This window comes from Phyllobates terribilis, unplaced genomic scaffold (genome assembly GCF_046119375.1).
Source record: "Phyllobates terribilis strain yellow unplaced genomic scaffold, ASM4611937v1 Scaffold_3__8_contigs__length_932513732, whole genome shotgun sequence".
Taxonomy (NCBI): Eukaryota; Metazoa; Chordata; class Amphibia; order Anura; family Dendrobatidae; genus Phyllobates; species Phyllobates terribilis.
Window position 1 is genome coordinate 552,926,519 of NW_027362763.1, and position 27,340 is coordinate 552,953,858.

The following is a 27,340-nucleotide window of genomic DNA, read 5'->3' on the forward strand; positions in this document are numbered from 1 at the left end:
CTGCTTATCATCCGCATTTCATTTCCAATTTATGAGTTGCTAGGATTAGGAGATGTACTTTCTGCCCCTGCTCTAAAATATTTGCAGTTTTCCGTTTCCTGGGGAAAAAAATAACCATTTTCTCTCATATCTGTAGAATATTCAAATAAACCCAGCCGCGCATGAAAACCACTTTCTATGCATTTATAAAAGCTGCATCTTCCCAGTGTGTTGCTGGCCTTCTCTCAAGGAAAATAGAGAAATGATAAACCCTTATTCTCTCCTATTATTTTCGGAATGACTGCTCATTTCATCTACAAATTTATATTAAAATGATAATAAAATGCTACCTGAAAGTGGAAGTCTTAGTATTTTTTTCCTAAACCCTCCTAATTATGTATGTGATGTAGTATTTGTATATGTATGTATTAAAATGCTTACCGATTGCTGTTTTTCCCTGTTGCCAGAGCCGCTCCAGTCCTTTCCTGGCCCATGTGACAGGTCTTCAGCTTTGCCGGCTTAAATTTTATGGATTGGTGGTTCTTTCCCAATATAATCTCTGAGAGCCAAAATAAGTCTCCATAGACTTTGAATTGAGAAAGCAACCTCGGTTCCACACATATACCCCTGTGTGAGCTGGATAGTCTGGTTTCAGGTCGCGTGGTCCAGATTAGGACTGGCACGGCATTGGGAAGACTGTGTTCGGTAAGTATTCTTGAATTAAATCTGTCTGCAGGTTTTTGCTAATCTGAGAGCATCATGATATATGAGCTGAGACTCTGATTACAGTGATGTGCCTCTTACTGCTCTGTGTTTTGCTGTTTCAATAAAATTAATGTTTTATCAGCAGTAGATTATCACTACGGGACTAGTTGTTTTATGCTTCCTAGTCCATCCATACCACTGATTACCAACTTTATGTCAATATAGTGGTTATTAGGGTTATACACGGCTCAGCATTCCAAGCTCTGCTAGCTCTGCAGCAAAGAAAACAGAGATGCTAACACAAAGGCTGCACTCAGTGAAACTAAGTGATACATCACTAGAATCAGACTCTCTGTCACTACCTCATCTTGTTGTCAGATTACATCACAAAACAGATTCCTTTAATATATTTGCACTACATCACATACATAATTAGGAAGCTCTAGGGAAGTATTTTTACTGAGGCACACGTGTGCCGTAATCTATCTGATCTTTACAGCTGACATGTGCCCGCAACAGCCACGGGTGGAATAGAGATCCACCCGCAGCTGTTAATTAGTTAAATGCCGCCGTCAATCTCTGACAGCGGCATTTAACTCGCCCTTTCAGGAAGCGCGTCGTTGGCTCTGCCCTTCGGCGACCCCGTCACATGGTCGCGAGTCGCCGATGGGTTGGCATGACAACCCGAGGTCTGCAGGAGACCCCTGCGGTTGTGATTGCCAGATTGCTATGAGCGCCGCCCAGCGGTCGGAGCTCATAGCAAGGCAGTATTTTTGCTACACACAGGCGATCTGATCATTACCTGTATGTAGCACACGAGATCAGACAATCGCAGCTTCTAGTCCCCCATGGAGACTATAGTAGCAAGCAAAAAGTAAGAAAAAAGTTTTTAAAAATATTAAAAAAACAAAAAAATATAAAAGTTGAAATCACCCCATTCAAAATAAAACAATAATAAAAGAAAATCAAATATACACATATTTGGTATTGCCACGTTCAGAATCGCCCGATCTATCAATATAAAAATAATTAATCTGATCGGTAAACGGCGTAACGAGAAAAAAATTCAAAATACCAGAATTACTTTTTTTTGGTCGCCGCAACATTGCAATAAAATGCAATAACGGGCGATCAAAAATGGTATGGTACCCTAAAATGGTATCAATAAAAATGTCAGCTAGGCACGCAAAAAATAAGCCCTCACCCAGCCCCAGATCCCGAAAAATGGAGACGCTACGGGTCTCAGAAAATAGTGCCATTTTTTTTTTTTTTTAAAAACTTTGGATTTTTTTTTCACCACTTAAATAAAAAAGAATATAAGACATATTTTCAGTTGTTTCACACTTTTTTGTTAAGTATATAATTACACATGTGTTAATTCATAGTTTTGATGCCTTCAGTGTGAATGTACAATTTTCATAGTCAAGAAAATACAGAAAAATCTTTAAATGAGAAGGTGTGTCCAAACTTTTGGTCTGTACTGTACATCTCAGGGCTATTTGAGATGTATTTACATATTACTGGTAGGTTTATTTCTTTGTAAATTCCTGTTCATGGTCGCCTATGCTACCTAGTTTTGGCTGTGTAGCTTATGTTGGCTGTTTTGTTATTTTTCATTTATGTCTTTGGAGGCTCCACAGCAATTTTTGGGGTAACTGCAGAGTGTTATTTCCATAAGCTGACAGCCATGTCCATGGTTTTTCTCTGGGGCAAGAATCCATCCTTTCTGATACTTGTTTCCCCAACAGCAGATGTTGGGGAGCTGTCTAATTTCTTGTTGTCTGATCTTCTAGACATTAGATTGACTATGAATGCCACAAATATAATGGCTATGCTCAGCTATACTGTTAGCACGAAAGAAGTGTTTTCACTGGAGTTAATCTCAGGAACATTCCTTGTGTCAAAATACTTTGCATATCTTGTTCATTCCGACTTGGCCTAGTCTATAACCAGAGTTTTGCCTCTGTTTCTTATCTGTATCCAATTATTATTGTTTTGTTTGTCTGCATAGTTCCAGTCAGTTTCTTATTCAGTTTAGAAAAAAAGCTAGCTTAACGGTAGAGATGAGAAAAGAGATTTTCAATATCCTGGTCCAGCGGCCATGGTGGCCAGTGGCCACTGGACCAGAGCTTTGCAAACCCCCTCTTACCTGCCATCATCTCTGGCACCTATTGCGAAATTATGCCCGGCCTACTAGTAAAAAAGGTGATGGGCATGCCCAAAAAACGAAACAGGTTTGCAGGGTTCAGATCCAGTGGTAATGGAAGTTTGACATGGCTGTAAGACCATTGTTCTGCAAATCTTTTTTTTCTCAACTCCTGGTAGTTTCTTACACAAGACGATGATCGCTCGTCTAAACTTTCATTCCTAATCGTTGCCCAATATAAACTAGTCCAATGAACAAATGATAAAACACTCTTTTGATGTTGATTACATCCATTACATGGTCATAACTCTCATCATTTAACACTGTAATAGTAATTTGACAAGGTTCAGAAGGGATTATATCATGAGCTACATATACAAGATTGCTGGAGAGAGATCATTTGTCCAGACATTTGGAGTCAAATGTAGGGTTTTGCCTTCCTCTAAATATTACAGCGGGTACGGAAAGTATTCAGACCCCTTTAAATTTTTCACTCTTTGTTTCATTGCAGCCATTTGGTAAATTCTAAAAAGTTCATTTTTTTCTCATTAAAGCACACTCTGCACCCCATCTTGACTGAAAAAAACAGAAATGTAGAAATTGTTGCAAATGTATTAAAAATAAAAACTGAAATATCACATGGTCATAAGTATTCAGACCCTTTGCTCGGTATTGAGTAGAAGCACCCTTTTGAGCTAGTACAGCCATGAGTCTTCTTGGGAATCATGCAACAAGTTTTTCACACCTGGATTTGGGGATCCTCTGCCATTCTTCCTTGCAGATCATCTCCAGTTCCGTCAGGTTGGATGGTGAACGTTGGTGGACAGCCATTTTCAGGTCTCTCCAGAGATGCTCAATTGGGTTTTGGTCAGGGCTCTGGCTGGGCCAGTGAAAAGTTTCATTGGGCCAGTTTCATCCAGGATATCTCTGTACTTGGCCGCATTCATGTTTCCTTCAATTGCAACCAGTTGTCCTGTCCCTGCAGCTGAAAGAAACCCCCATAGCATGATGCTGCCACCACCATGTTTCGCTGTTGGGATTGTATTGGGCAGGTGATGAACAGTGCCTGGTTTTCTCTACCCATACCGCTTAGAATTATCACCAAAAATTTCTATCTTCATTTCATCAGACCAGAGAATCTTATTTCTCATAGTCTGGGAGTCCTTCATGTGTTTTTGAGCAAACTCTATGCGGGCTTTCATATGTCTTGCACTGAGGAGAGGCTTCCATCGGGCCACTCTGCCATAAAGGCCCGACTGGTGGAGGGCTGCAATGATAGTTGACTTTGTGGAACTTTCTCCCATCTCCCTACTGCATCTCTGGAGTTCAGCCACAGTGATCTTGTGGTTCTTCTTTACCTCTCTCACCAAGGCTCTTCTCCCACAATTGCTCAGTTTGGCTGGACGGCCAGGTCTAAGAAGACTTCTGGTGGTCCCAAACTTCTTTTATTTAATGATTCTGGAGGCCACTGTGCTCTTAGGAACCTTGAGTAATGCAGAAATTCTTTTATAACCTTGGGCAGATCTATGCCTTGCCACAATTTTGTCTCTGAGCTCCTTGGGCAGTTCCCTTGAGCTCATGATTCTCATTTGGTCTGCCATGCACTGTGAGCTGTGAGGTCTTATATAGACAGGTGTGTGCCTTTCAAAACAAGTCCTATTAGTTTAATTAAACAGCTGGACTCCAATGAAGGAGTAGAACCATCTCAAGGAGGATCACAAGGAAAATTTTAATAAATTTGCAAAACTTTCTACATTTCTGTTTTTTTTTTCAGTCAAGATGGGGTGCTCGCGCCCTCCGGTTGTTAGTGCGAGCAATGATGATGGAGGAGGGAACATCAGCAGACGCTTCCATCCCCATCATTCTGTGTGGGCGGGTGTTGACGGGCGGTGGGGGGTCCCAGTGTGGGCTCTGACACCGGGCCCCCCCGGCTCACGGGCCCCATAGCAGTAGCCATTGGCGGTACGCCACTGTATAGAGTCCTTAAGATCCCCATACAAATTAGACTAAAGATGGTCAAATCTGCTGATATTGGTGGGATTGTCCGACAAACTAGTGTATATGGGGGCCCCCCTACTCTATTCCTATAGAGATGATGTTGGGGAAGAAAAGAATGTGACCAGTTATATTTGCAGTGGCTCATCCTATATTATAGATATTTTGGCAATGAGCATGGTCATTGCAGCAGTCCAAAACATCAGGTTTCTTTTCAGCTAGGAAGTCGTATATGTGCATTGTCAGGTTAGAAGTAGTGAAATGCATCCATTATACTACAGTCTCCCTTGTGATCCTGACATGTGTAAATCTTACTCAGTCTCTGGTTTGTTGATACCTTAAGCTTTTTGGCTATTTACAACCCTGATACTATTAATACCCTGTATCCATGCTGACTTATTTCATCCTCCCCTTTTTCTTATTATCTGCTAATCTCCTTGAGTTGCATCCTCCAGATTTAATAAAGATCCAAGCAGAACTGAAAAAGAGAAAATGCTTCAAAAGCGTATAGAAAGGTATTTATGGCTGTCAATGGCCATCAGTTCTCTGCCCTCTCTAGTAACCGCTGACAAATTAGAAATAAGAATGACCGGTAGCATTTGTGACTATTATCCACTGTTTCATGAGCAATACATGAGTAGAAGCATTGGTCATGTTATGCCGTTGCAGTGGAGCCACGGATGCCGCTATGTTTAGGGCAGTACTTGTCTATATGGTCTAGGATAGTAATGGCGAACCTTTTACAGACCGAGTGCCCAAACTGCAACCCAAAACCCACTTATTTATCGCCAAGTGCCAACACGGCAAATTAACCCGATACTGAAGTTTTAGTTTAGAAAAAACAACTCATGCAGAGAGCGGGCGTATGAGACTGCAGAAATAAAGAATGTGCTCACCCCCATCTTGGTATATGCCTCAATCCATGTATATATGCTGCCCCCCCCCACCAATCCATGTATATATGCTGCCTCCCCCCCAATCCATGTATGTATGCCGCCTTTTCCCCCCAATCCATGTATGTATGCCGCCTTTTCCCCCCAATCCATGTATATATGCTGCCTCCCCCCCAATCCATGTATATATGCTGCCTTTCCCCCCCAATCCATGTATATATGCTGCCTTTCCCCTCAATCCATGTATATATGCTGCCTTTTCCCCCCAATCCATGTATATATGCTGCCTTCTCCCCCCAATCCATGTATATATGTTGCCTCCCCTCCTCCCTCCAATCCATGTATGTATGCTGCCTTTCCCCCCCTCATTCCATGTATATATGCTGCCTTCTCCCCCCAATCAATGTATATATGTTGCCTCCCCTCCTCCCTCCAATCCATGTATGTATGCTGCCTTTCCCCCCCTCAATCCATGTATATATGCTGCCTCCCCCCCAATCCATGTATATATGCTGCCCCCCCCCAATCCATGTATGTATGCTGCCTTTTCCCCCCAATCCATGTATATATGCTGCCTCCCCCAATCCATGTATATATGCTGCCTCCCCCAATCCATGTATATATGCTGCCTCCCCCAATCCATGTATATATGCTGCCTCCCCCAATCCATGTATATATGCTGCCTCCCCCAATCCATGTATATATGCTGCCTTTCCCCCCAATCCATGTATATATGCTGCCTCCCCCAATCCATGTATATATGCTGCCCCCAATCCATGTATATATGCTGCCTTTTCCGCCCAATCCATGTATATATGCTGCCTTCCCCCCCAATCCATGTATATATGCTGCCTTTTCCCCTCAATCCATGTATATATGTTACCTCCCCCCAATCCATGTATATATGCTGCCTCCCGACCCCCAATCCATGTATATATGCTGCCTTTCCCCCAATCCATGAGTATATGCTGCCTTTTCCCAATCCATGAATATATGCTGCCTTTCCCCCTCAATCCATGTATATATGCTGCCTTTCCCCTCCCCAATCCAAGTATATGTGCTGCCTTTCCCCCCAATCCATGTATATATGCTGCCTCCCCCAATCCATGTATATATGCTGCCTCCCCCAATCCATGTATATATGCTGCCTCCCCCAATCCATGTATATATGCTGCCTTTCCCCTCCCCAATCCATGTATATATGCTGCCTCCCCCAATCCATGTATATATGCTGCCTCCCCCCCTCAATCCATGTATATATGCTGCCTTTCCCCTCCCCAATCCAAGTATATGTGCTGCCTTTCCCCCCAATCCAAGTATATATGCTGCCTCCCCCAATCCATGTATATATGCTGCCTTTCCCCCTTCCCCCAATCCATGTTTATATTCTGCCTTTCCCCCCTCCCGCCAATCCATGTATATATGTTGCCTCCCCTCAATCCATGTATATATGCTTCCCCCCCAATCCATGTATATATGCTGCCCCCCCAATCTATGTATATATGATACCTCCCCCACAATCCATGTATATATGCTTCCTCCCCCACAATCCATGTATATATGCTGCCTCCCCCCCCCAATCTATGTATATATGATACCTCCCCCACAATCCATGTATATATGCTTCCTCCCCCCCAATCCATGTATGTATGCTGCCTTTTCCCAATCCATGAATATATGCTGCCTCCCCCCCACCAATCTATGTATATATGATACCTCCCCCACAATCCATGTATATATGCTTCCTCCCCCCCAATCCATGTATGTATGCTGCCCCCCCAATCTATGTATATATGATACCTCCCCCACAATCCATGTATATATGCTTCCTCCCCCCCAATCCATGTATATATGCTGCCTCCCCCCCCCAATCTATGTATATATGATACCTCCCCCACAATCCATGTATTTATGTTGCCTCCCCCCATCCTGCTGGCGCCGCTGTTCATCGCATGCAAAAAACATAATAAACACTCCAACTCACCTTCCTTCCTCTCCCGCGCAGCGTCCTCTCCTGTAGCTAGCAGCTGACTCCAGAGTCCTAGTGACGGGGCGCATGATGTCACTGCCATGCGCCCAGTTGCTTGTACGCTGACGTCAGCTGCCAGTCTCTGATTGGCCAGCAGCCTGTTTTGCTGCGCACGGGCCTGGCATTTCTTGCGCTGCAATACACTTCAGCTAGATGTGTGTCAGAGAACGCACATCTAGCTGAAGTATGGGCTGGCGTCGGCGGGCTCAGAGTCCTCACCCGACGGCCCGGTCCAGGTCCAGGAGCGTTAGTGCAGCGGTGATGGTGCGTGTGCCCTTAGGGAGGGTTCTGCGTGCCCTCTCTAGCACGCATGCCATAGGTTCGCCAGCACTGGTCTAGGACATGACAGTAATTTTTGATTAGTCCCTTTTTGGAATAACATAGTGAAGGAGGCACCTCTGTTCTGCAACAGAAACCTTTCTGCAACAGAAACCTGCAAAGAGCCATCGCTCTCAATGGCAAGTTTATTATCTATTCTGTAAGTTAAAATAATGTTTCATATGGACAACACTGGCAAATTACATAAATGATAGAAACAACAATAAGGTGCTCCCCTATGACTCTAGTTATTAAAGACACTAATGTTACTTAGTCAGAACTCCATGTCCATCAGTCATCTGAATAAAGGGACCGAAACCTTTTCAGCCTCTTTATCGTTTACCAGGCATGGGTCCATGCATTTTGTAATATCAGTGCCTACTATTGCAACTTGGTCCCATTCACTTAAATAGGACAGAACAACAGTGGCATTAAAATCTTGCTCAACATGTATAGAGCTGTGCCTGGTAAACAATGATGGGGACGTGGTGCTTGTAGGACCCAAAGAGCCCCTTCTGTCCGCTGATCTCTGGGGATGCCTGGAGTTGGACCGCGGTCCAATCATAAGGAGTGGTTGTTAATAATAATGCCTAGAAAACCACTTTAATATGGAGTCCTGAATAATTAGCCATGCTATTTTGGATGGCTAGAGTCATAAGGGAACACCCTTGTTGACCGTTTAGTCCCGTACGTAGATCGCAAGCCTCGACCATGTGAGACATTAATTTGGCTCACGCATTAGATAATAAATATGCCATTGAGAGCCGTGGTTCTTCTGTTAACAAATGTTTCTATTGATCTGTTTTTTGTATCTCTTGATATTGTCTTGGTGCTTTTGTGTCCATTGACTTTTCTTGGCAGTCTTTCACCTATAGACAGGAGTGTTCAATACTTTATTACTTCACTTTGCTTTGAAAGTGCACTATGAATTTCTCCCATGAAGGATTCTGTCCTAAGGCTTTGTTAGATAAAGATTTTTCACAGATACGGCTCTAGTCCATGGGAACATCTACTGCCTCGCAGCCTGGAGATTTATGTGTACGATAAATGTCCTGAGGTATGTCCATAAATAACACCATCAATGTGAACGTTGCAGGGTTGTGCAGTGGGATTTAACCCCTTACTAAAACCCCCTTTCATATTCGCGGCACATCTACAAATAGCTGAGCTTCGTGTTCAGATATCGATTGACAAGTTTCTTCTTGTACCTTGTTGTCAAAACAAAAACTAAAGGAAGCACACATAGGATAGAAATATGTATTCCTAAATCTGCTGTAATTTGCTTCCAGTGTTCCAAACGTCACTCCTGACAAGTCAAGCCTTGATCTTTTTGGTAGTGATTAAGTTGCCATAATTCCAGAAAACTGCTGTCATTCGAGAAGTCAGGGCCTGTTGTAGTTTGCACTAGAATTATGGATCAAGTTCCTTTGTTAGTATTTTACAGAAATGTTGTCTTCTTATTTTTACATAATAAATCAGTATCCTTTAAAAGGAAAAGATTTCTGATGTCCTCTACAAAGAAGAAAAACACCTTTCATTTCATTCTTATAGGTACCGTATTTAGTGTAGAAAAGATGACTATCTGGAGAGGTCTTTACTAGGGATGGACCATCTATTCTGATCTGAGGGCCATATTACCTGGTTGTATCACTTCTTAGCAGTAAAACTTTAAAGGGAACCTATCACCAGGCTTTTTGCCACCTAATCTGAGAGCAGCATACTGTAGAAACGGAGACCCTTATTCATGCAATCAGCAGGAGATTATTCTCCTAATTCATAGCCTAATGTGCCCACGATGCAGAAATGCTCCGGATTTTTCCTGAGCGTTTCTGCATCTCCCTGGCAGAAAAAACGCATGCGGATTGTACATGCGTTTTCCTGCCAGGGACAAGCGGAAATGAAGCGTTCTTCACATGCATTTCCGCATGCGGGTTGTCAAGCGCTTTCCAGGCGATTTTAGCATCACTTGGAAAGTGCTTGACAACTTGGTCACACTATATAAATCCATGCAACCGGCATGAATTTATATAGTGTGACCAAAAGAATGGTGAAAAATAAAAAAAAAAATATTATACTTACCTTCTGATGGCCCCCGGTGTCCTTGTCTTGGCTTGCCAGCAGCTCGCGGTAGACTAAAGGACCTGCCGATGTCAGCGATCGCGTGACCCGTCACATGACTAAATGACGTCAGCGCAGGTCCTTCAGTCCACCGCAAGCTGACGGCATGCTGAGACAAGGACACTGGGGGCCATCAGAAGGTAAGTATAATATTTATTTTTTATTTTATTATTTTTTTTACATGTACTATGGTACCCTAGTCTGGAGGAGAGTCTCCTCTTCTCCAAACCCGGGTACCATCCGAACATTGAAACGCATGTTATCCGCATGTACAGATCCAGTGATGCGTAATCCATGCGGTCCAATGCAAGTCAATGGCGGCGAAAACGCAGCGCTTCCGCAAAATAATTGGTAGTGCTACTTTTTTTTCCGCAATGATAATCCGCAGTGGAAATTTCCGCATCATGTGCACAGCACATGCGGATTATCATTGGGGAACATAGCAGACCTTCTACCAAGCGTTCTTTAAGCATTTCTGCAGCGGAATTGCCACTGCGGAAACGCTTAAAATACGCATAGTGGGCACACAGCCTTAAAGAGAGTTTGATGAATTCTGATGGTGTTCATCATGCACAATTGATTCCCCTCAATTGCCAGATCAAACTGGCGGTCATTTGACTGACACTATGTCATTAGGTGATCAGGTGCCGACTAGAATCTCATCCGCTTCTCTCAATGTTCTTAAGTTTTCTCAGCTCAGTGAGAAACCCTCAAAAATTTTTCATATAGCCTCTTTTAGCCAAGTCTTGGATTTCACTGGAAGGTCTTAATTTTGAGAGGACAGGCAGGAACTTCCTGAATAGTTATTCGTCTGTTGGGACTGTGAAGGTCTTTGTAAAGGCCCATGAAGAAGTTCAAGATTGTTCATAAAATATGTTTTGGATCATTATCTCATTGATGTGATATCTAATGTTTTTCAGATTTATTATCTTTATTAACTGTGAAACATATTTGTATTAAGTAGCATATATTATTCTCTCTAGCTACAAATAACCCACCTACTCACACCTTACATCACTATCCGCCCATTATCTGAAATATGTGTATGATGGAAGAGATGCTATAAAAATTCATCTCCATTTGAAAATACAACCCCATTATGTGGAAACAGTTTATCCCTTTAAAAAATAGTGATGTAATTAAACTTTCCTCCTGGTCCATCTGGTCAACATCTGCTGAAGACCGTGCTTTCTCCCTGGTTGAGAGGTTGTGAACTTTGTGCGGTATTTAACAAAGGCAAACATACCAATTGCATCACAATATATGATATATTTATGACTGACAGTAATATTTTCATTGTTCTCGTCTGCATCATTTGTAGACTGAAGTCAACATTTACAAAATTAGCAAAATGGCAAAATTGACTCCATGCAGGAAACGTATAACTTCCAGGAAGCTGATTAATCTACTAGTCATACAGTGACATGGGACAATTTCAGTTATTTACACAAAACTTTTTTCCTTTTCACTTTAATTTCACCTTCTTGTCAAAGGTGAAATTCTGTCCTTCTGATGGGTAGCATTTGACATAACCGTGCTGGATCTGACTTCGAGTACGTCTGACCAATAAAACAGAAAATAATTATCATGAAAACTAACTAGTCTACAGCTACGCCATCAGGATTCTAGACATCCATTTTGTAATTAGTTTGTATTGATACAGGAAAAATATATCTTTGTACTGTGTTAGCCAGTAGATAGAAAAATATTAAATTTGAGAGTCCTCAGTGGTTGATACCTTTTAATGGCTAACTGAAAAGATGGTAATAAATAGCAAGCTTTCAAGTCTACTCAGGTCTCTTCATCAGGCATAGTATATCATAGATTTTGTGTTATACTATGCCTGATGAAGAGACCTGAGTAGTCTTGAAAGCTTGCAATTTGTTAGCATCTTTTCAGTTAGCTATAGTACTCACAAATTGTAATATTTTTCAGTTTGTATTAGAAGTTTTTGAACCACAAGTAAGATTATGGAGCTTTTTGTAGGGTGATAGCAACATTTTCCAATATTATTTTCTGGCCAAGATGCAGGGCTGTGGAGTTGGTAAGCCAAACCTTTGACTCCAACTCCTCAATTTCCATGACACCGACTCCAACTCCGACTCCAACTCCACGACTCCCTCATACATGGCTCATGTTTAAGTGATAAATTTACTGTAGCTCAGATTCATCTCAGCTAAAAGTCTAGACCCTTAGATCAGGAATAGGATAGACATTTATAGGACATTTCATAACTTTCTCAAATTCTTATGAAAAAATATTCCCCACAAACTGCATTGAATTACTGTACCTAATTTATTATATATTTTAGGAGTCGGAGTCGGTCCATTTTATACCGACTCCGGCTCCACCAAAATGGACAAATGGACACCGACTCAGACTCCGACTCCACAACTCCGACTCCACAGCCCTGCTGATGTATAGTTTTTTCTTGTTCTGGTTAATGTCCAAAAATGATGGATACAGCACTTAATTTTTCTTAGAAATGGTGGGTTCACATGAGTAAAGAAATAGTTTGAACTAAATGTAGAATATCATGGCTCTCTTCAACCTTTGGGTACTACTGCGCCCATTGATTTCCATATGACACTGTTATGTCTTTCATTGCATATGGAGACTTATGAAAGTTTTCGTTTCTATATATATGATTTCATCAGCCGTACAGCTCCATGAGGCCTGTATCTGACCTCTGATATTTCTCTTGTCAGTTTGCCACTTCTGGGTTCTGGGAGAATGGGATAGTGTTCTGTTCTCATTGAGCCGTATAGCCTACCTGTCAGGAAAATATTAATATTTTCCTGACACTACCTATTTGTCTCCTTGATTGTATCATGTTCCAATAATACAGTATTAACAAAGCGAAATTATCTTGAACACCATTATTTTGCAAAAATATTGTATTACTGTCCAACGTTTCTGGCCAGATCCCAGGAGACTAAAAGCCAACATTCCTAGAAATTTGCTACTGGTGCATTCCCTTTAGTTTTAAATCTGTTTATTGTGTGGTAAAAAAATTGGTATAAAATAAGTCAACCGAGAGATGGTGTAAAATTAGGCAAAAATGTAAAAAATGTTGTCAAATTCATCATCTAACATGGGATACTGTGATAAATGTGATGCTAATTCAGGCTGTCTAGTCTAAGTTTGCACTAACTCTTGCATAGGATTAGTATTTTTTTGACTGGCAATCTTTTTTTAATTTTTTTTTTTACTCCCGTAAAATAAAACTCAGTCAGGCCATGTTCCCAAGTAGCGTAAACTCTGCATTTTCTTTTGCATGTGTTTTTAAAGTAAAATGGTTGTGCTTTCATGAAAACTCAAACCCATGGTGTGTTTAATGATGCTTTTGAATTGTGCGTTTTTTGGAGAACAAAACATATAATAACCGCAGTTACATTTTTAAATGCGGAATCTCAAGGCTTATGCACTGAAACATCCATTGCAAAAATGCTGCTTCAAATCTGCACCAAAAACACATCAAAAGGGAAAGCGCATAAAACCCCCACAACATCCAAAGCAGATATCCACATCCACAAAAGAAAAAAAATCTGCGTTTTTGCACGTGGCAACATGGCCCAAATAGATTCCTTGAAGAAGTGATTCTTTCTGTATGCTCCTCTTGTGCATCCTGCCCGGATCCGGAGAATGAGGTAAATCTCTCTTGGATGTCTTCCTTGCTCTTCGGTTTGAAGATGTTGTTTCTAGTCTAACAGCAGCTGGCCAAGGCTGTATCCCTTCCCTAAAATTTATGGATGTGTTTCCTCTGCAGGCACATTTCCTGCCTGGAATAATAGGTGGAACTTTGTGAACTTTAACCCTTTCTAGACTCAGCAAGAAACACCCTAGGCTATATAATGTCTTTTGCCCCTCATTGTTTGTACCTCTTCCAGTAAAGCTATTTATATGCAATGCTTTGTGTGGCTTCTAGAAAGTAAGAAGGTCTCATTTATGCATCTAAGTATAATGCTAGATGCCTGATACTTGTTGGATATCTACCATCAGATGAAAACCTCTTTTGATGAGATTGCAATGAGTATGGCTTTCTGCAATGATATGGTTAATTTTGTGCAGGTGGAGTAGTATATACTGCCACAATGTAGCTCAGGAGTGACATGCAGTTTTGTGCAGGTGGAGTAGTATATACTGCCACAATGTAGCTCAGGAGTGACATGCAGTTTTGTGCAGGTGGAGTAGTATATACTGCCGCAATGTAGCTCAGGAGTGACATGCAGTTTTGTGCAGGTGGAGTAGTATATACTGCCACAATGTAGCTCAGGAGTGACATGCAGTTCACAGACCAATTCTCACTCAGGAGAGATCACACTGCATTATGTGTGAGCTGGAAGTTGCTATTACAATGTAAGCTTTTGGAGCCTAGGAACTAGGGGTTATTGGGGTTGTGATCGATCCTTCTATTGTATTCCCTGGCTGGTACCCTTTTTTTTTGTAGTTTTTGACCTTCATTATCTGATATATACCCTATTGCATCATGAGCGCTATATATGATTTTAATATTGTCTAGGTCCTACATGCTTTTAAGAGTATAATTAAAAGTAAATTTTTAGGGGTCTGGGTTGTCTAGGGGGTTTTAGGTTGTCTAGCATAATTAGGCCCTATAGTTGTATCTATGCTTTGGTTTTTCTTTTAACAAAGAAATATGCCTACAAGAAAAAAATAGTAGCATAAGGTCAGAGATGTATACCCGTGGGGGAGAGATCCTGGGATCCCCCTCTCCCGATGTGCGTTTTGCAAGGAATGCTTCATCCAGGTTTATGTTTCAGGCAGCATGTATCAGACATTGGCTGGGTGATTTCAGCTATACATGTTAATCTGTGAAACACTGCAGAATTTCAGAGAAAAACATAATTTAAAAGCCACCGGGGACTGAGACGCTCAAGTGCTTAGTTGTTCTAAAGACTAGGGAGGTCCACAGCGATTTCTCCCCTCCCACTGCCCTGAAATCACAGGTCTCTCCCTGTGTGTGTGTATAGTCAGAGACCTGTCACTCAAGGGCAGTGGTCGGGGAGAAGCTGCCAGGACTTGACTTTCTGATGAATTTCCCATACTAGTTGGTCCCCTGCAGCTATTAAACTATGTTTTTCTCTTAAATGCCGTAGCGTCTCCAAGTTGAACCTGCATGGCTTAAATCGTGCTGCCAGTGTCTGATACATGCTGCTCATGGATCAGGCAGTATGTATCAGCTGTCAAGTTCCCTCTAAAAAAAACTCTTGAAAACACAATTTTATGGATAATTCTGTGTGGCTAGCTCATTATCTCTGAAGATGATTTTCTCTGCCCTGCCGGGGACAGAGCAAAGTACTGCAATGCGCTTGTGCCGGGAAAAGTCAAAAGAGCGCTGACGCTTGCACATTACAGTAGTTTACTCTGTCCTCGGCAGGGCAGAGAGAGGTGCGCCTGCATAGGAGCGCGATGCCAGGGAACACTGTGTGGATGACACAGGACGCGTCATCCACAGGAAGCAAGAAGGATGACAGCATCGCAAAAAGAGATGATGCGCTGGATCAAGACCAGCGACGCCCATCGGACCTGACTGCCCCGTAGATTAGTATTTCTTTTTTTTGCCTTGCAGGGCAAATTGGAGTCATATATACAGCATTATAAAATACTGTCAGATGGGACTGAAGGGTGGTTACTGTAGGTTATGTTGAAAAAAAAAACCTGGTGACATGTTCCCTTTAAAGCACCTCCTTCCTCTACACTGCATACATTTTTAGAAAGGTTTTTGGGGATTACTTATTGCAGTGGCCCTGCCCTTTGCCTATCCTGGCTCAGTCACGTATTAGTTTAAATAAGGTGACTTTCCACACCAACGGCGAACGCTCAGTCATGTATCAGTGATCTGACGGCCATTTCCATCAAGATGACGATAGCAATAGCTCTGGAGAGAGGTGTGCACTCGGCCTGTCGTAAATGTCAGCATGGGCGACATTTTCATTTACTGATTGTGTTGCCAATATCGATAATTTTAATAGATGGATATTATGGGGTATCAGTCAAGCCTAGCAACATTCAGCAAAAATCAATATTCGTGCTCAGACTGCAGTATTAACCGTGATTACAGTGACTGGAATACTCCTCTAAGGTCAGACATGCTGGATATTATACAGTCCAGCTTTTCTCACTAATTACATTGGCCTTCATGGGGATTCAGACCAGTGCCCTGTTTTCTGGGGGCTGCCACTCAAGGGCACATATGCATAATGAATCCGCTTATTTAATTAGGTGATATTTCCATATAAAGTTTTTCGTTATCAGGCGAACATGGATGGGTTTTCTGACTTGTTCAGTTACACAATCCATCCAAATGCCTGCCTGCTCGCCGCTCCCCCTGTGTGCCTAAATTGGCATTCTGTATGGATGCTTGCAAAAGTGTTAAACAGATTTATGAGAGCAAAGGGGATTGCTTCTCTCCCTTACTTGATAAAAATAATTGAAGCTTGCCTGATTAAATGCTTCCACATGTAGAGAGAATCTTTTATTCCAGTCATGTTCCTCTTATCAAGCAGCAGCTCTGTTCTTCTGACAATCACACTGCAGAAGCTCAGGGCTGCGCTACATCAGAAGAATTGGGAATTACTCCGAGACCCACAAGAACAGCAACACAAAGAGCTCCAGTCAAATTGCGGAACTTTTGGAACACGGAGCGTTCTTTTCTGCTGGACTCATAGAGAATTGACTCGTACACAGCATTAAAGATCAAGACAAAAATGTGTAATCATAATAGCAAATATCCAACTTCCGGCATCGTCCATTTTAGTAGGAAGAGCTTGTTGTTGTACTTGGTAGCAAACATAAATATTTTCTGTCTCATATATGAATGTCTGCAGAAACTATCCCCAGCTAACTGTTCTTGAACAACAATGCTATGTATCTTGCCACTTATGCCACATTTGCTTTGATTCTTGCCACAGTTGCTGTGATTCTGGCCGTGTATTCTACATTTGCTAAGATTCTGCCCACGTATGCCACAATTGCTAGACCTGCCTCTCTTGCATACAGTATGTGACGCTGCAGATTAAAACGTAATCTTAAAGCATAAGTGCCACTTAAAGACATGATTTGAATGCAGGTTTTATCACTATAGGAGCAGTTTTGAACAATTATGGGACCTGACAAGTTCCCATTCAGTTCTAGGAGGGCTTTCTGCTATTATCAGCACCTTAAGGTTATCGAAACTTTTAAACCTTGATTTGATATATTAAAGCCTCTGTTCAATAGTGTTGATCTGTGGGGGTCCTGAAACCCAAACTGATCACTGAATCGAGAACTAGAAGAACTCAGCTTACTTTCCAATGTGAAATGTGATATACGGACCTGTAATGTATCAAAAATATTTATAAGTATAGTTACCCATGTGCAAGACTGGTGTCCTAATATTATAACAAGTCTAGAGCTCGACTACAAAAATGTTCATTTCAACCCCTTCCCAATGTGTGACATACACCCGGAGACCAAAGAAATAATATAAAAGATAGGAAAAAAATGTCTTTATCTAAAAGTTATCCAGATATGAGAGAACAGTGTTTATACAAGTGGAAGAGGCAGTTGTAAGGTAATTTATAAATTAATACATAGGATTCACTCCTTTTCTTGCGGTTGGTGGGTAATCATGTACCATTGTTATCATATCATGCATGTGACTTGAGTGCTACTTTAGATAAGTCCAATTTGTAGACTTGCTTAACAGGAATCTATCAGTAAGATCAACCTTCCCACCTCAAACCGCATATATGGGCATGCCCGTCCATGAAAGCTAAATCCATCAACATATTTCTATCTTTCTATTTGTCCCTGCATTCACAAGAAATTACCGTTTACATTCATGTACAAACGATGCATTAAGTGCTCTGGGCATGACAGAGCTCTTAACAAGCCTCTGCCTATGGAGGTTCCTTTTCCACCCACACCAGCCTCTGTGGCTTGAGTAATGGCTCACTGTCTGTGATATCAGGTGCCATCAAGGAAATCTTGTCCTGGTAAATGTGATTATCCTGCGATGCTGAAGGACTCACGGAGGAAATCCTGAGAGGCGATGTGTTCATAAGTAAAATTTATTGATGCGGTTACAAAGTCAACGCGTTTCGAAGTTATCCTCAACTTCTTTTTCAGGACATAACCTGATTAGTTAATGTCCTTAAGAAGAAGTTGAGGTTAACTTGAGGATTTCCTTTGTGAGTCCTTCATCAGCGCAGGATAATCACATTTACCAGGACAGTATTTCCCTTGGTATGATGACCCATGTCCTGCAGCAGCTGATCTATCCTTTTGAATTGTACAAATGTGCGACAGCACCAGGTGAGCGTGCATTCCTTCATTTAACTTTTTGTTTTTATCGGTTAAAACCCTATTTGCGCTTGTTGTTGCTCCCCAGTATCTTTACTTCAAAGCAAGGAAATCTGACACTGAGCTAGCAATCAAGCTAAAGAGGCTAGTGCTAGGTGGGGAAACAACCTCAAGAGGCAGATACTTTATAAGAGCTCTGCCAAACCCAGAGCACTTAAGACTTAATTTTCATATGGATGGAAACGCTTATTTCTCTGCAATTCAGCAACATATAGAAGATATAAAGGTATCGATGGATTTGTATTTCAAAGATCTGTATATCCAAATATATTGTTTGTGGGCTAGATTTTATTGACCGATTCTCTTTAAAGAGCACCTATCACCTATCTGAGGCTACTTTTTTTAGTTAAGAAAACAGTGGGCAACCTCAGTCTGGTAGTTTTACTTAATAACATCATATTCAACAGTGCCCTTAATACCACCCTAAAGAAGATTCCGGCATGCAGAGTGGTATCTCCTATCCCTCACCGACTCACTGATATTTAACTAAAGCTAAGCTGCTGCATTATGTACACAAAAGTTACCTGTACACGCATTGATCTCCCACGAGATCTCACACTTTTCTAGTGAGTAGGACCGCAGAGGGTTGTCGGATCCAGGGTTGGACTGACCCACCAGAGAACCGGAGAATCCTCCGGCGGGCCCTGGCTTCTCCTTCAGGAGAGTTCATAGTGCAAACCTTGCCGCTACTATGGGGCTCTGCAGTGGGGGAGAAAGGTGGGCCCTCAGAATCAAATCCTCGCGTGGGCCCAATGTTCTTCAGTCTGACACTGGTGGGATCCATTAAGGTCCAATTTTGGTGAGGTTGTTAGGGTAACAGTAGGGACACTTCTGGGCATTTTTTCCCAAATTAATGTTTAGTAAAGTCACCTGTTTGTTTTTTTAAGTAACGGCCACAGACGGTTGATAGGTTCCTTTTATAGAGCTCAGCATGTGGATTTCCACTGTACCCAGCTCTCTTCTCTTAGTTCATGTATGTCATTGACAATTGTATGATTTATAGCCATTTACAGTAGTTTAGTCACTTGTATTTTATGGATTCCACTAAGGAAGGTTCAGTGAGGGTCAGGGTTTTGTAAGGCAGGATGCATCTGGCTGAAACATGCACAGCTCAGACATGACAGGGCCGACCTCAGGTTTCCAGGATAGCCCATAATTCTGTGGATCCAGAGAGCCTGCTCAATCATAGTGATGGAGAATAGCAGCTCATTACATAGTAAGTAGTTCTCTTACCGTCCTGCAGAGCTTATACGTGGGCATCTAGGGGTGACTCTGCATGGCACAGTACAAGGAACCTGGCGACTGAATTGTTTATTGATTCTATCCTCCTTTGTAGCCTTCAGAGCTTCTGCATCTCATAAAGGAGCCATTGTCCTGCAATATTAACAATGCATTCATATAGAAGGGCGGACACTTTGTTTGCTTATACACGTGTTTGTCTTTTACTTCTATACTCGTATATGACTATAAATGAGTAGTTTGTTTAGTGTCTCTAAAGGAGTGATGCTGAAACTTTAATGATATGTTCACCCATTTTGCGTTGACTTTGTGTGTTATACATACATTCTTGGAAAGTATGCTTTCCTCTTTGTTATATTGTAACATGATGATACTAAATGCATGTAAAACCTTTAATAATCCCCTTCTGAACGCTAAACGCAGAATACCTGATGTTTTACCTGAAGTGTACCTAAGAGATTCATCTTGTTTTACTTCTTAGTGTGATCAATCTGTGCTATATTACTATGTAATTAATCCATTAGTAATAATACTATGCATTATTTATCTGCCTTTATTGTACGAGTAATAGTTATGAATCTTCTGTTATGCACGCGTTATATATTAATAATGTAAGCATACGATCGAGTATGAATCGGACCTCAGATATTACAAGAATACTACTATGACTTAACTGTGATGTACTCCTGCTCCTGGGAAATGTATTTTGTGAATGTGAAACATTAAATTGCTGGCATTTATGAGTTTGCTATACAGCACCCTTGTTGTACATTTATTATCGGCATTGTCACAATGTTAGTAGGAAGAATGTGCTCTGTTGTCTCGCAAACATCACATTAAATCCTGCTGAGTAACATATAACGTTACAAGGCCGTATTAAGATGTCGTCTATTTCATCATTTCCTGCCAAAAGTCCCTCTGCAAAATTCCTGAAAACGAAGGTTGAGATGAATCCACACAGGGGTTTTCTGGATCGGGGCTTAGCCCATTTTGCTTCAATTTCCTGTAGTTAACTTTCGCAACATTTCAGAAAAGATGCTTTTCAGAAAATGTAGCATTCAGACACATGAATAAGATACTCAACTCACATAAGTGATGCAAATGTAGGTTTCGTTACTGATGTTCATGGCTGTACACCGGAATCTGTTAGAAATGTCATAAATTGTTGGGACAGTCTTTAGAAATTCAAATTCGCCGGTTACAATGAATTTTCCTAAAAAATTGATTTACAGCAAATAAATTTGCGGAAATCTTAATACTGGAAAGCTTGTAATTGAGAGAGAGAGAGGAGAGAGAGATAATCCTGCTAATCCTAATAATTTACACTCTACAGGAGAGTAAGAGTCCCACTAAGAAGACCCCACTGACCATAAGACCTTACACGCTATAGGAGAGAGAGAAGACCCCACTGACCATAAGACCTTACACTCTATAGGAGAGAGAGAAGACCCCACTGACCATAAGACCTTACACTCTATAGGAGAGAGAGAAGACCCCACTGACCATAAGACCTTACACTCTATAGGAGAGAGAGAAGACCCCACTGACCATAAGACCTTACACTCTATAGGAGAGAGAGAAGACCCCACTGACCATAAGACCTTACACTCTATAGGAGAGAGAGAAGACCCCACTGACCATAAGACCTTACACTCTAAAGCGGATAGATAGGACCCAGCTAACCATATGAGCTTACACTCTAAAGAAGAAAGGACTCCACTGACTATAAGAGCTTACACTCTATAGGAGATAGGGCCCAGCTGACGATAAGAGCTTACACTCTATAGGAGATAGGGCCCAGCTGACCATAAGAGCTTACACTCTACCGGAGAGAGACAAGACCCTGCTGACCATAAGAGCTTACACTCTACAGTTGAAAGAGAGAGAGAAAGGATCCTGCTGACCATAAAAGCTTACACTCTACATGAGAGAGGACCCTGCTGATCATAAGAGCTTACACTCCGTAGGAGTGATAAAGAGGACCTTGCTTACCATAAGAGCTTACACTTTACTGGAGAGGGATAGAGAACCTCGCTGATCCTAAGAGACTACACTCCACAGAAGAGGGAGAGAGAGTGGACCTTGCTGACCATAAGAGCTTACACTCTGTAGGAGTGATAAAGAGGACCTTGCTTACCATAAGAGCTTACACTTTACTGGAGAGAGATAGAGGACCTCGCTAATCATAAGAGATTACACTCCACAGAAGAGGGAGAGAGAGTGGACCTTGCTGACCATAAGAGCTTACATACTGCAGGAGAGATAAAGAGGACCTCACTTACCGTAAACGCTCACATTCTACAGGAAAGAGGGAAGACCCTGCTGACCATAAGAGCTTACACTCTAAAGGTGAAAGAGAGGATCCCACTGACCATAAAAACTTACACTCTACAGGAGAGAGGACCCGGCTGACCATAAGAGCTTCCATTCTGCAGGAGAGAGAGATAGAGGACACTGCTGATCATAAGAGCTTCCATTCTGCAGGAGAGAGAGATAGAGGACACTGCTGATCATAAGAGCTTACACTCTGCAGGAGAGATAGAGGAACTCGCTTACCATAAACGCTCTCACTTTTAAGAGAGTGGGCCCTGCTGACCATAAGAGCTTACACTCTGCAAGAAAGAGAGGACCCCGCTGACCATAAGAGCTTACACTTTACAAGCGAGAGAGCGATATGAAACATCGCTGATCATAAGAGCTTACACTCTACAGGAGAGAAATGGAGAACCTCGCTGACCATAACAGATTATACTCTACAGAAAAGAGAGAGAGAGTACCGCGCTGACCACAAGAGCTTACACTCTACTGGAGAGCGATAGAGGACACAGCTGATTATAAGAGCTTACACTCTGTAGGAGAGATAGAGAGGACCTTGCTTACGATAAGCGCTCACACTCTACAGAAGAGAGGGCACCCTGCTGATCATAAGAGCTTACACTCTACTGGAGAGCGATAGAGGACACTGCTGATTATAAGAGCTTATACTTTGTAGGAAGGTAACTAGAAGGAATATAGAGCGCACATAGGTTCTTATCCGAGATAAAAGGAATATTCGTGAAAGAGAATTCAAATTCACTCACTTATTAGGGTTGTGTAAGACACAACCACTGTACTTAGCATTGGCAGCTGCTGCAAACCCCGAGGCAATGATCCTTGGTTGGGTGAAGAGAATGGGGCATCAGACTGCACTGCTCGCCTGTCAGAATAATGTACCAGAGGAATCCAAGTCGATATAATGATGAAATAAACTTTATTTCTACGCGTTTCATGGTGATCACACCACTTCCTCAGGACAGTCTATCTGTTCTGATGAAGTGGTGTGATCACCACGAAATGCGTAGAAAACGCGTTAAATCTGCATCTTGGGCACTCAATTTAAGAGATTACACTCTACAGAAGAGAGAGAGGACACCACTGACCTGAAGAGATTACACTCTACAGAAGAGAGAGAGGACCCCACTGACCATAAGAGATTACACTCTACAGAACAGAGAGAGAGTACCGTGCTGACCACAAAAGCTTACACTCTAATGGAGAGCGATAGAGGACACTGCTGATTATAAGAGCTTACACTCTGCAGGAGAGATAGAGAGCACCCTGCTTACCATACGCGCTCTCACTCTACAGAAGAGAGGGCACCCTGCTGACCATAAGAGCTTACACTCTATAGGAGAATGAGAGGACCCCGCTGACCATAAGAGCTTACACTCTACAGGAGAGAGAGAAGACCCCACTGACCATAAGAGCTTACACTCTACAGGAGAGAGGACCCCGCTGACCAGGAGAAAGAGGTAGTGACGAGGACTCTGCTGAAGCCCTGAATATATATTATCAGACTACTCCTATTTAAAAAAGTTCTCTTGTTTCATATTAGACTTTTTATTTTTTTATATATATAATTCACCCTTCCTTTTTTACTACTGTATATTCCGATCCTCTACAGAAGTCATTTTTATATTTATATATGAATAGTTAATATCTAAACTGAAAGTCAGCTGACTTCTTAAATGTAAATTTCCACATTGCAATATACTGCATGTCAGGTTGGGAATATCAGAAAAGTGCTGCCTGCTCAGTTGTAATATCTACCTTAGCCGAAAGCAGTGGGTTAAGGAGTTGAACACATTACGTTTTCATTTTCTGCCTTTATGTACGATATTTATAGCTTCTTATCGTCTTCTTTAATATGCCACGTTTCTTGATGGATTACGACTAAATCGCATATGTTTTGTTTTAGGAGAAATCTGATACTGGCTCCACATCATTACAGCTGCGATCCCCCCAAAGTGAAGTAAGTGTAATAATTAATTAATTTCCTGCAATTTCCTATATTGTAATTATGTAATTCTTCACCCTACTTGACCCCACCACTGAGAAACAGTGGCTAAATCCATATTTCTATTTTTAGGAATCTGTTGGGTTCAGTAGCACGTTATCTACGCCAGAGACGGAAAGAAAGTAAGTCAAAGTTAGATTTATTTTGTACCTAGTGTTGGAGAGAAAAACAATAACACATATTGTGTATACCGTATTTTTCGGACTATAAGACGCACCTAGGTTTTAGAGGAGGAAAATAGAAAAAAAATGTAAGCAAAAAATGTGGTCATGATGCACTGTTAAGGGGGAGCAGGTCTGCTGCTGACACTGGAATAGGGGTAATGTCCCCCAATTCTGATAATATCCCCCATCCTAGTAGATATGCCCCCCCTTCCTATTATACGTGGCTCCCATCCCCATCCTGATATGCATGGCACCCCTCCATCTTGATATGCATGGTACCCCGCATCCTTATCCTAGTATGCATGGCACCCCTCATCCCTTTCCTGGTATGCATGACACCCCTCATCCCTATCCTGGTATGCATGGCATCCCTCATCCCTATCCTGGTATGCATGGCACCCCCCATCCCTATCCTGGTATGCATGGCACCCCTCATCCTTATCCTGGTATGCATGGCCCCCTCATCCTTATCCTGGTGTGCATGGCACCCCTCATCCCTTTCCTGGTATGCATGACACCCCTCATCCCTATCCTGGTATGCATGGCATCCCTCATCCCTATCCTGGTATGCATGGCACCCCTCATCCCTATCCTGGTATGCATGGCACCCCTCATCCTTATCCTGGTATGCATGGCTCCCTCATCCTTATCCTGGTGTGCATGGCACCCCTCATCCTTACCCTGGTATGCATGGCACCCCTCATCCTTACCCTGGTATGTATGGCCCCCTCATCCTTATCCTGATATGTATGGCCCCTCATCCTTATCCTGTTATGTATGGTCCCCTCATCCTTACCCTGGTATGTATGGCCCCCTCAACCATATCCTAGTATGCATGGTCCCCCTAATCCCCATCAGGCTGCACATAAAAAAATAAACACTCCTACTCACCTTTCTTCTCTCTCCTCCAGCGCTGCATCCTGTCTGCCCGCACTGATCTCTACATGCGAGCCGTACATGACGTCACTGCTATGCGGAGCTCACAATGAGAGATCAGCTGCCGTAAGTCACTGCCCCCCTACGCCCGAACTGCGTGCGCGGGGAGCAGTGTCTTTATGCTGGAGAGGGGGTGAATATTCATGCCCTTTAACAGCGGGCACACGCGATCGCCCGGCAGCAGCAGGAGCCGCGCTGCTGATCCACTGTGTGCCGCTATTAAGGAGCATGAATATTCAGTGCTACCCACGCCTATGGCTGCTGCCTCCTGTGCCCTGCTCCTCCGCCGCAACCGCTCCCCCCAGCACAGTATATATACAGTACAGACCAAAAGTTTGGACACACCTTCTCATTTAAAGATTTTTCTGTATTTTCATGACTATGAAAATTGTCCATTCACACTGAAGGCATCAAAACTATGAATTAACACATGTGGAATTATATACTTAACAAAAAAGTGTGAAACAACTGAAAATATGTTTTATATTCTAGGTTCTTCAAAGTAGCCACCTTTTGCTTTGATGACTGCTTTGCACACTCTTGGCATTCTCTTGATGAGCTTCAAGAGGTAGTCACCGGAAATGGTCTTCCAACAATCTTCAAGGAGTTCCCAGAGATGCTTAGCACTTGTTGGCCCTTTTGCCTTCACTCTGCGGTCCAGCTCACCCCATACCATCTCAATTGGGTTCAGGTCTGGTGACTGTGGAGACCAGGTCATCTGGCGTAGCACCCCATCACTCTCCTCCTTGGTCAAATAGCCCTTACACAGCCTGGAGGTGTGCTTGGGGTCATTGTCCTGTTGAAAAATAAATGATGGTTCAACTAAACGCAAACCGGATGGAACAGCATGCCGCTGCAAGATGCTGTGGTAGCCATGCTGGTTCAGTATGCCTTCAATTTTGAACAAATCCCCAACAGTGTCACCAGCAAAGCACCCCCACACCATCACACCTCCTCCTCCATGCTTCACGGTGGGAACCAGGCATGTAGAGTCCATCCGTTCACCTTTTCTGCGTCGCAGAAGACACGGTGGTTGGAATCAAAGATCTCAAATTTGGACTCATCAGACCAAAGCACAGATTTCCACTGGTCTAATGTCCATTCCTTGTGTTCTTTAGCCCAAACAAGTCTCTTCTGCTTGCTGCCTGTCCTTAGCAGTTGTTTCCTAGCAGCTATTTTACCATGAAGGCCTGCTGCACAAAGTCTCCTCTTAACAGTTGTTGAAGAACTCTGTGTGGCATTGACCTGGTCTCTAATCTGAGCTGCTGTTAACCTGCGATTTCTGAGGCTGGCGACTCGGATAAACTTATCCTCAAAAGCAGAGGTGACTCTTTCCTGGGGCAGTCCTCATGTGAGCCAGTTTCTTTGTAGCGCTTGATGGTTTTTGCAACTGCACTTGGGGACACATTCAAAGTTTACCCAATTTTTCGGACTGACTGATTTTCATTTCTTAAAGTAATGATGGCCACTTGACCACTTGAAGCTCATCAAGAGAATGCGAAGAGTGTGCAAAGCAGTCATCAAAGCAAAAGGTGGCTACTTTGAAGAACCTAGAATATAAGACATATTTTCAGTTGTTTCACACTTTTTTGTTAAGTATATAATTCCACATGTGTTAATTCATAGTTTTGATGCCTTCAGTGTGAATGGACAATTTTCATAGTCATGAAAATACAGAAAAATCTTTAACCCCTTTCCAACCCTTGCCTTATTAGTATGCACATTTGCGTACCCCCCATTCAGTGAGGGCTGCTGCGCTGAGCCCGCACTGAACCAAGCACATGTCAGCTGATTATTACAGCTGACATGTGCCCGCAACAGCCGCGGGTGGAATCGCGATCCACCCACGGCTGTTAACATGTTAAATGCCGCTGTCAATCTCCGACAGCGGCATTTAACGCACGCTTCCGGGTTGCGCGTCATAAGCCCCGCCCATCGGTGACCCCGTCACGTGATCGCGGGTCACCGATGGGTGGGCATGACAACCCAGGGTCTGCAGCAGACGCCTGTGGTTGTCATGATCTGGTCGCTATGAGCGCCACCTAGTGGTCGGCGCTCATAGCACAGGACCATTTCTGCTATATGCAGGGGATCTGCTCGTCTCCTGTATGTAGCAGA

General features: G+C 42.6%; 1 protein-coding gene across 8 annotated transcripts in view; it reads left to right on the plus strand.

Moving 5' to 3' along the window:
- The window catches only part of SASH1 (SAM and SH3 domain containing 1), a 1,215,158-nt gene that overhangs the window by 1,046,810 nt on the left and 141,008 nt on the right, over positions 1 to 27,340 (plus strand). For all 8 annotated transcript variants that reach the window (XM_073671384.1, XM_073671385.1, XM_073671388.1 and 5 more), the window contains exons 3-4: positions 24,024 to 24,077; positions 24,195 to 24,244. In XM_073671384.1, the coding sequence (XP_073527485.1) occupies positions 24,024 to 24,077; positions 24,195 to 24,244 (104 nt within the window). The remainder of the gene's footprint in view (positions 1 to 24,023; positions 24,078 to 24,194; positions 24,245 to 27,340) is intronic.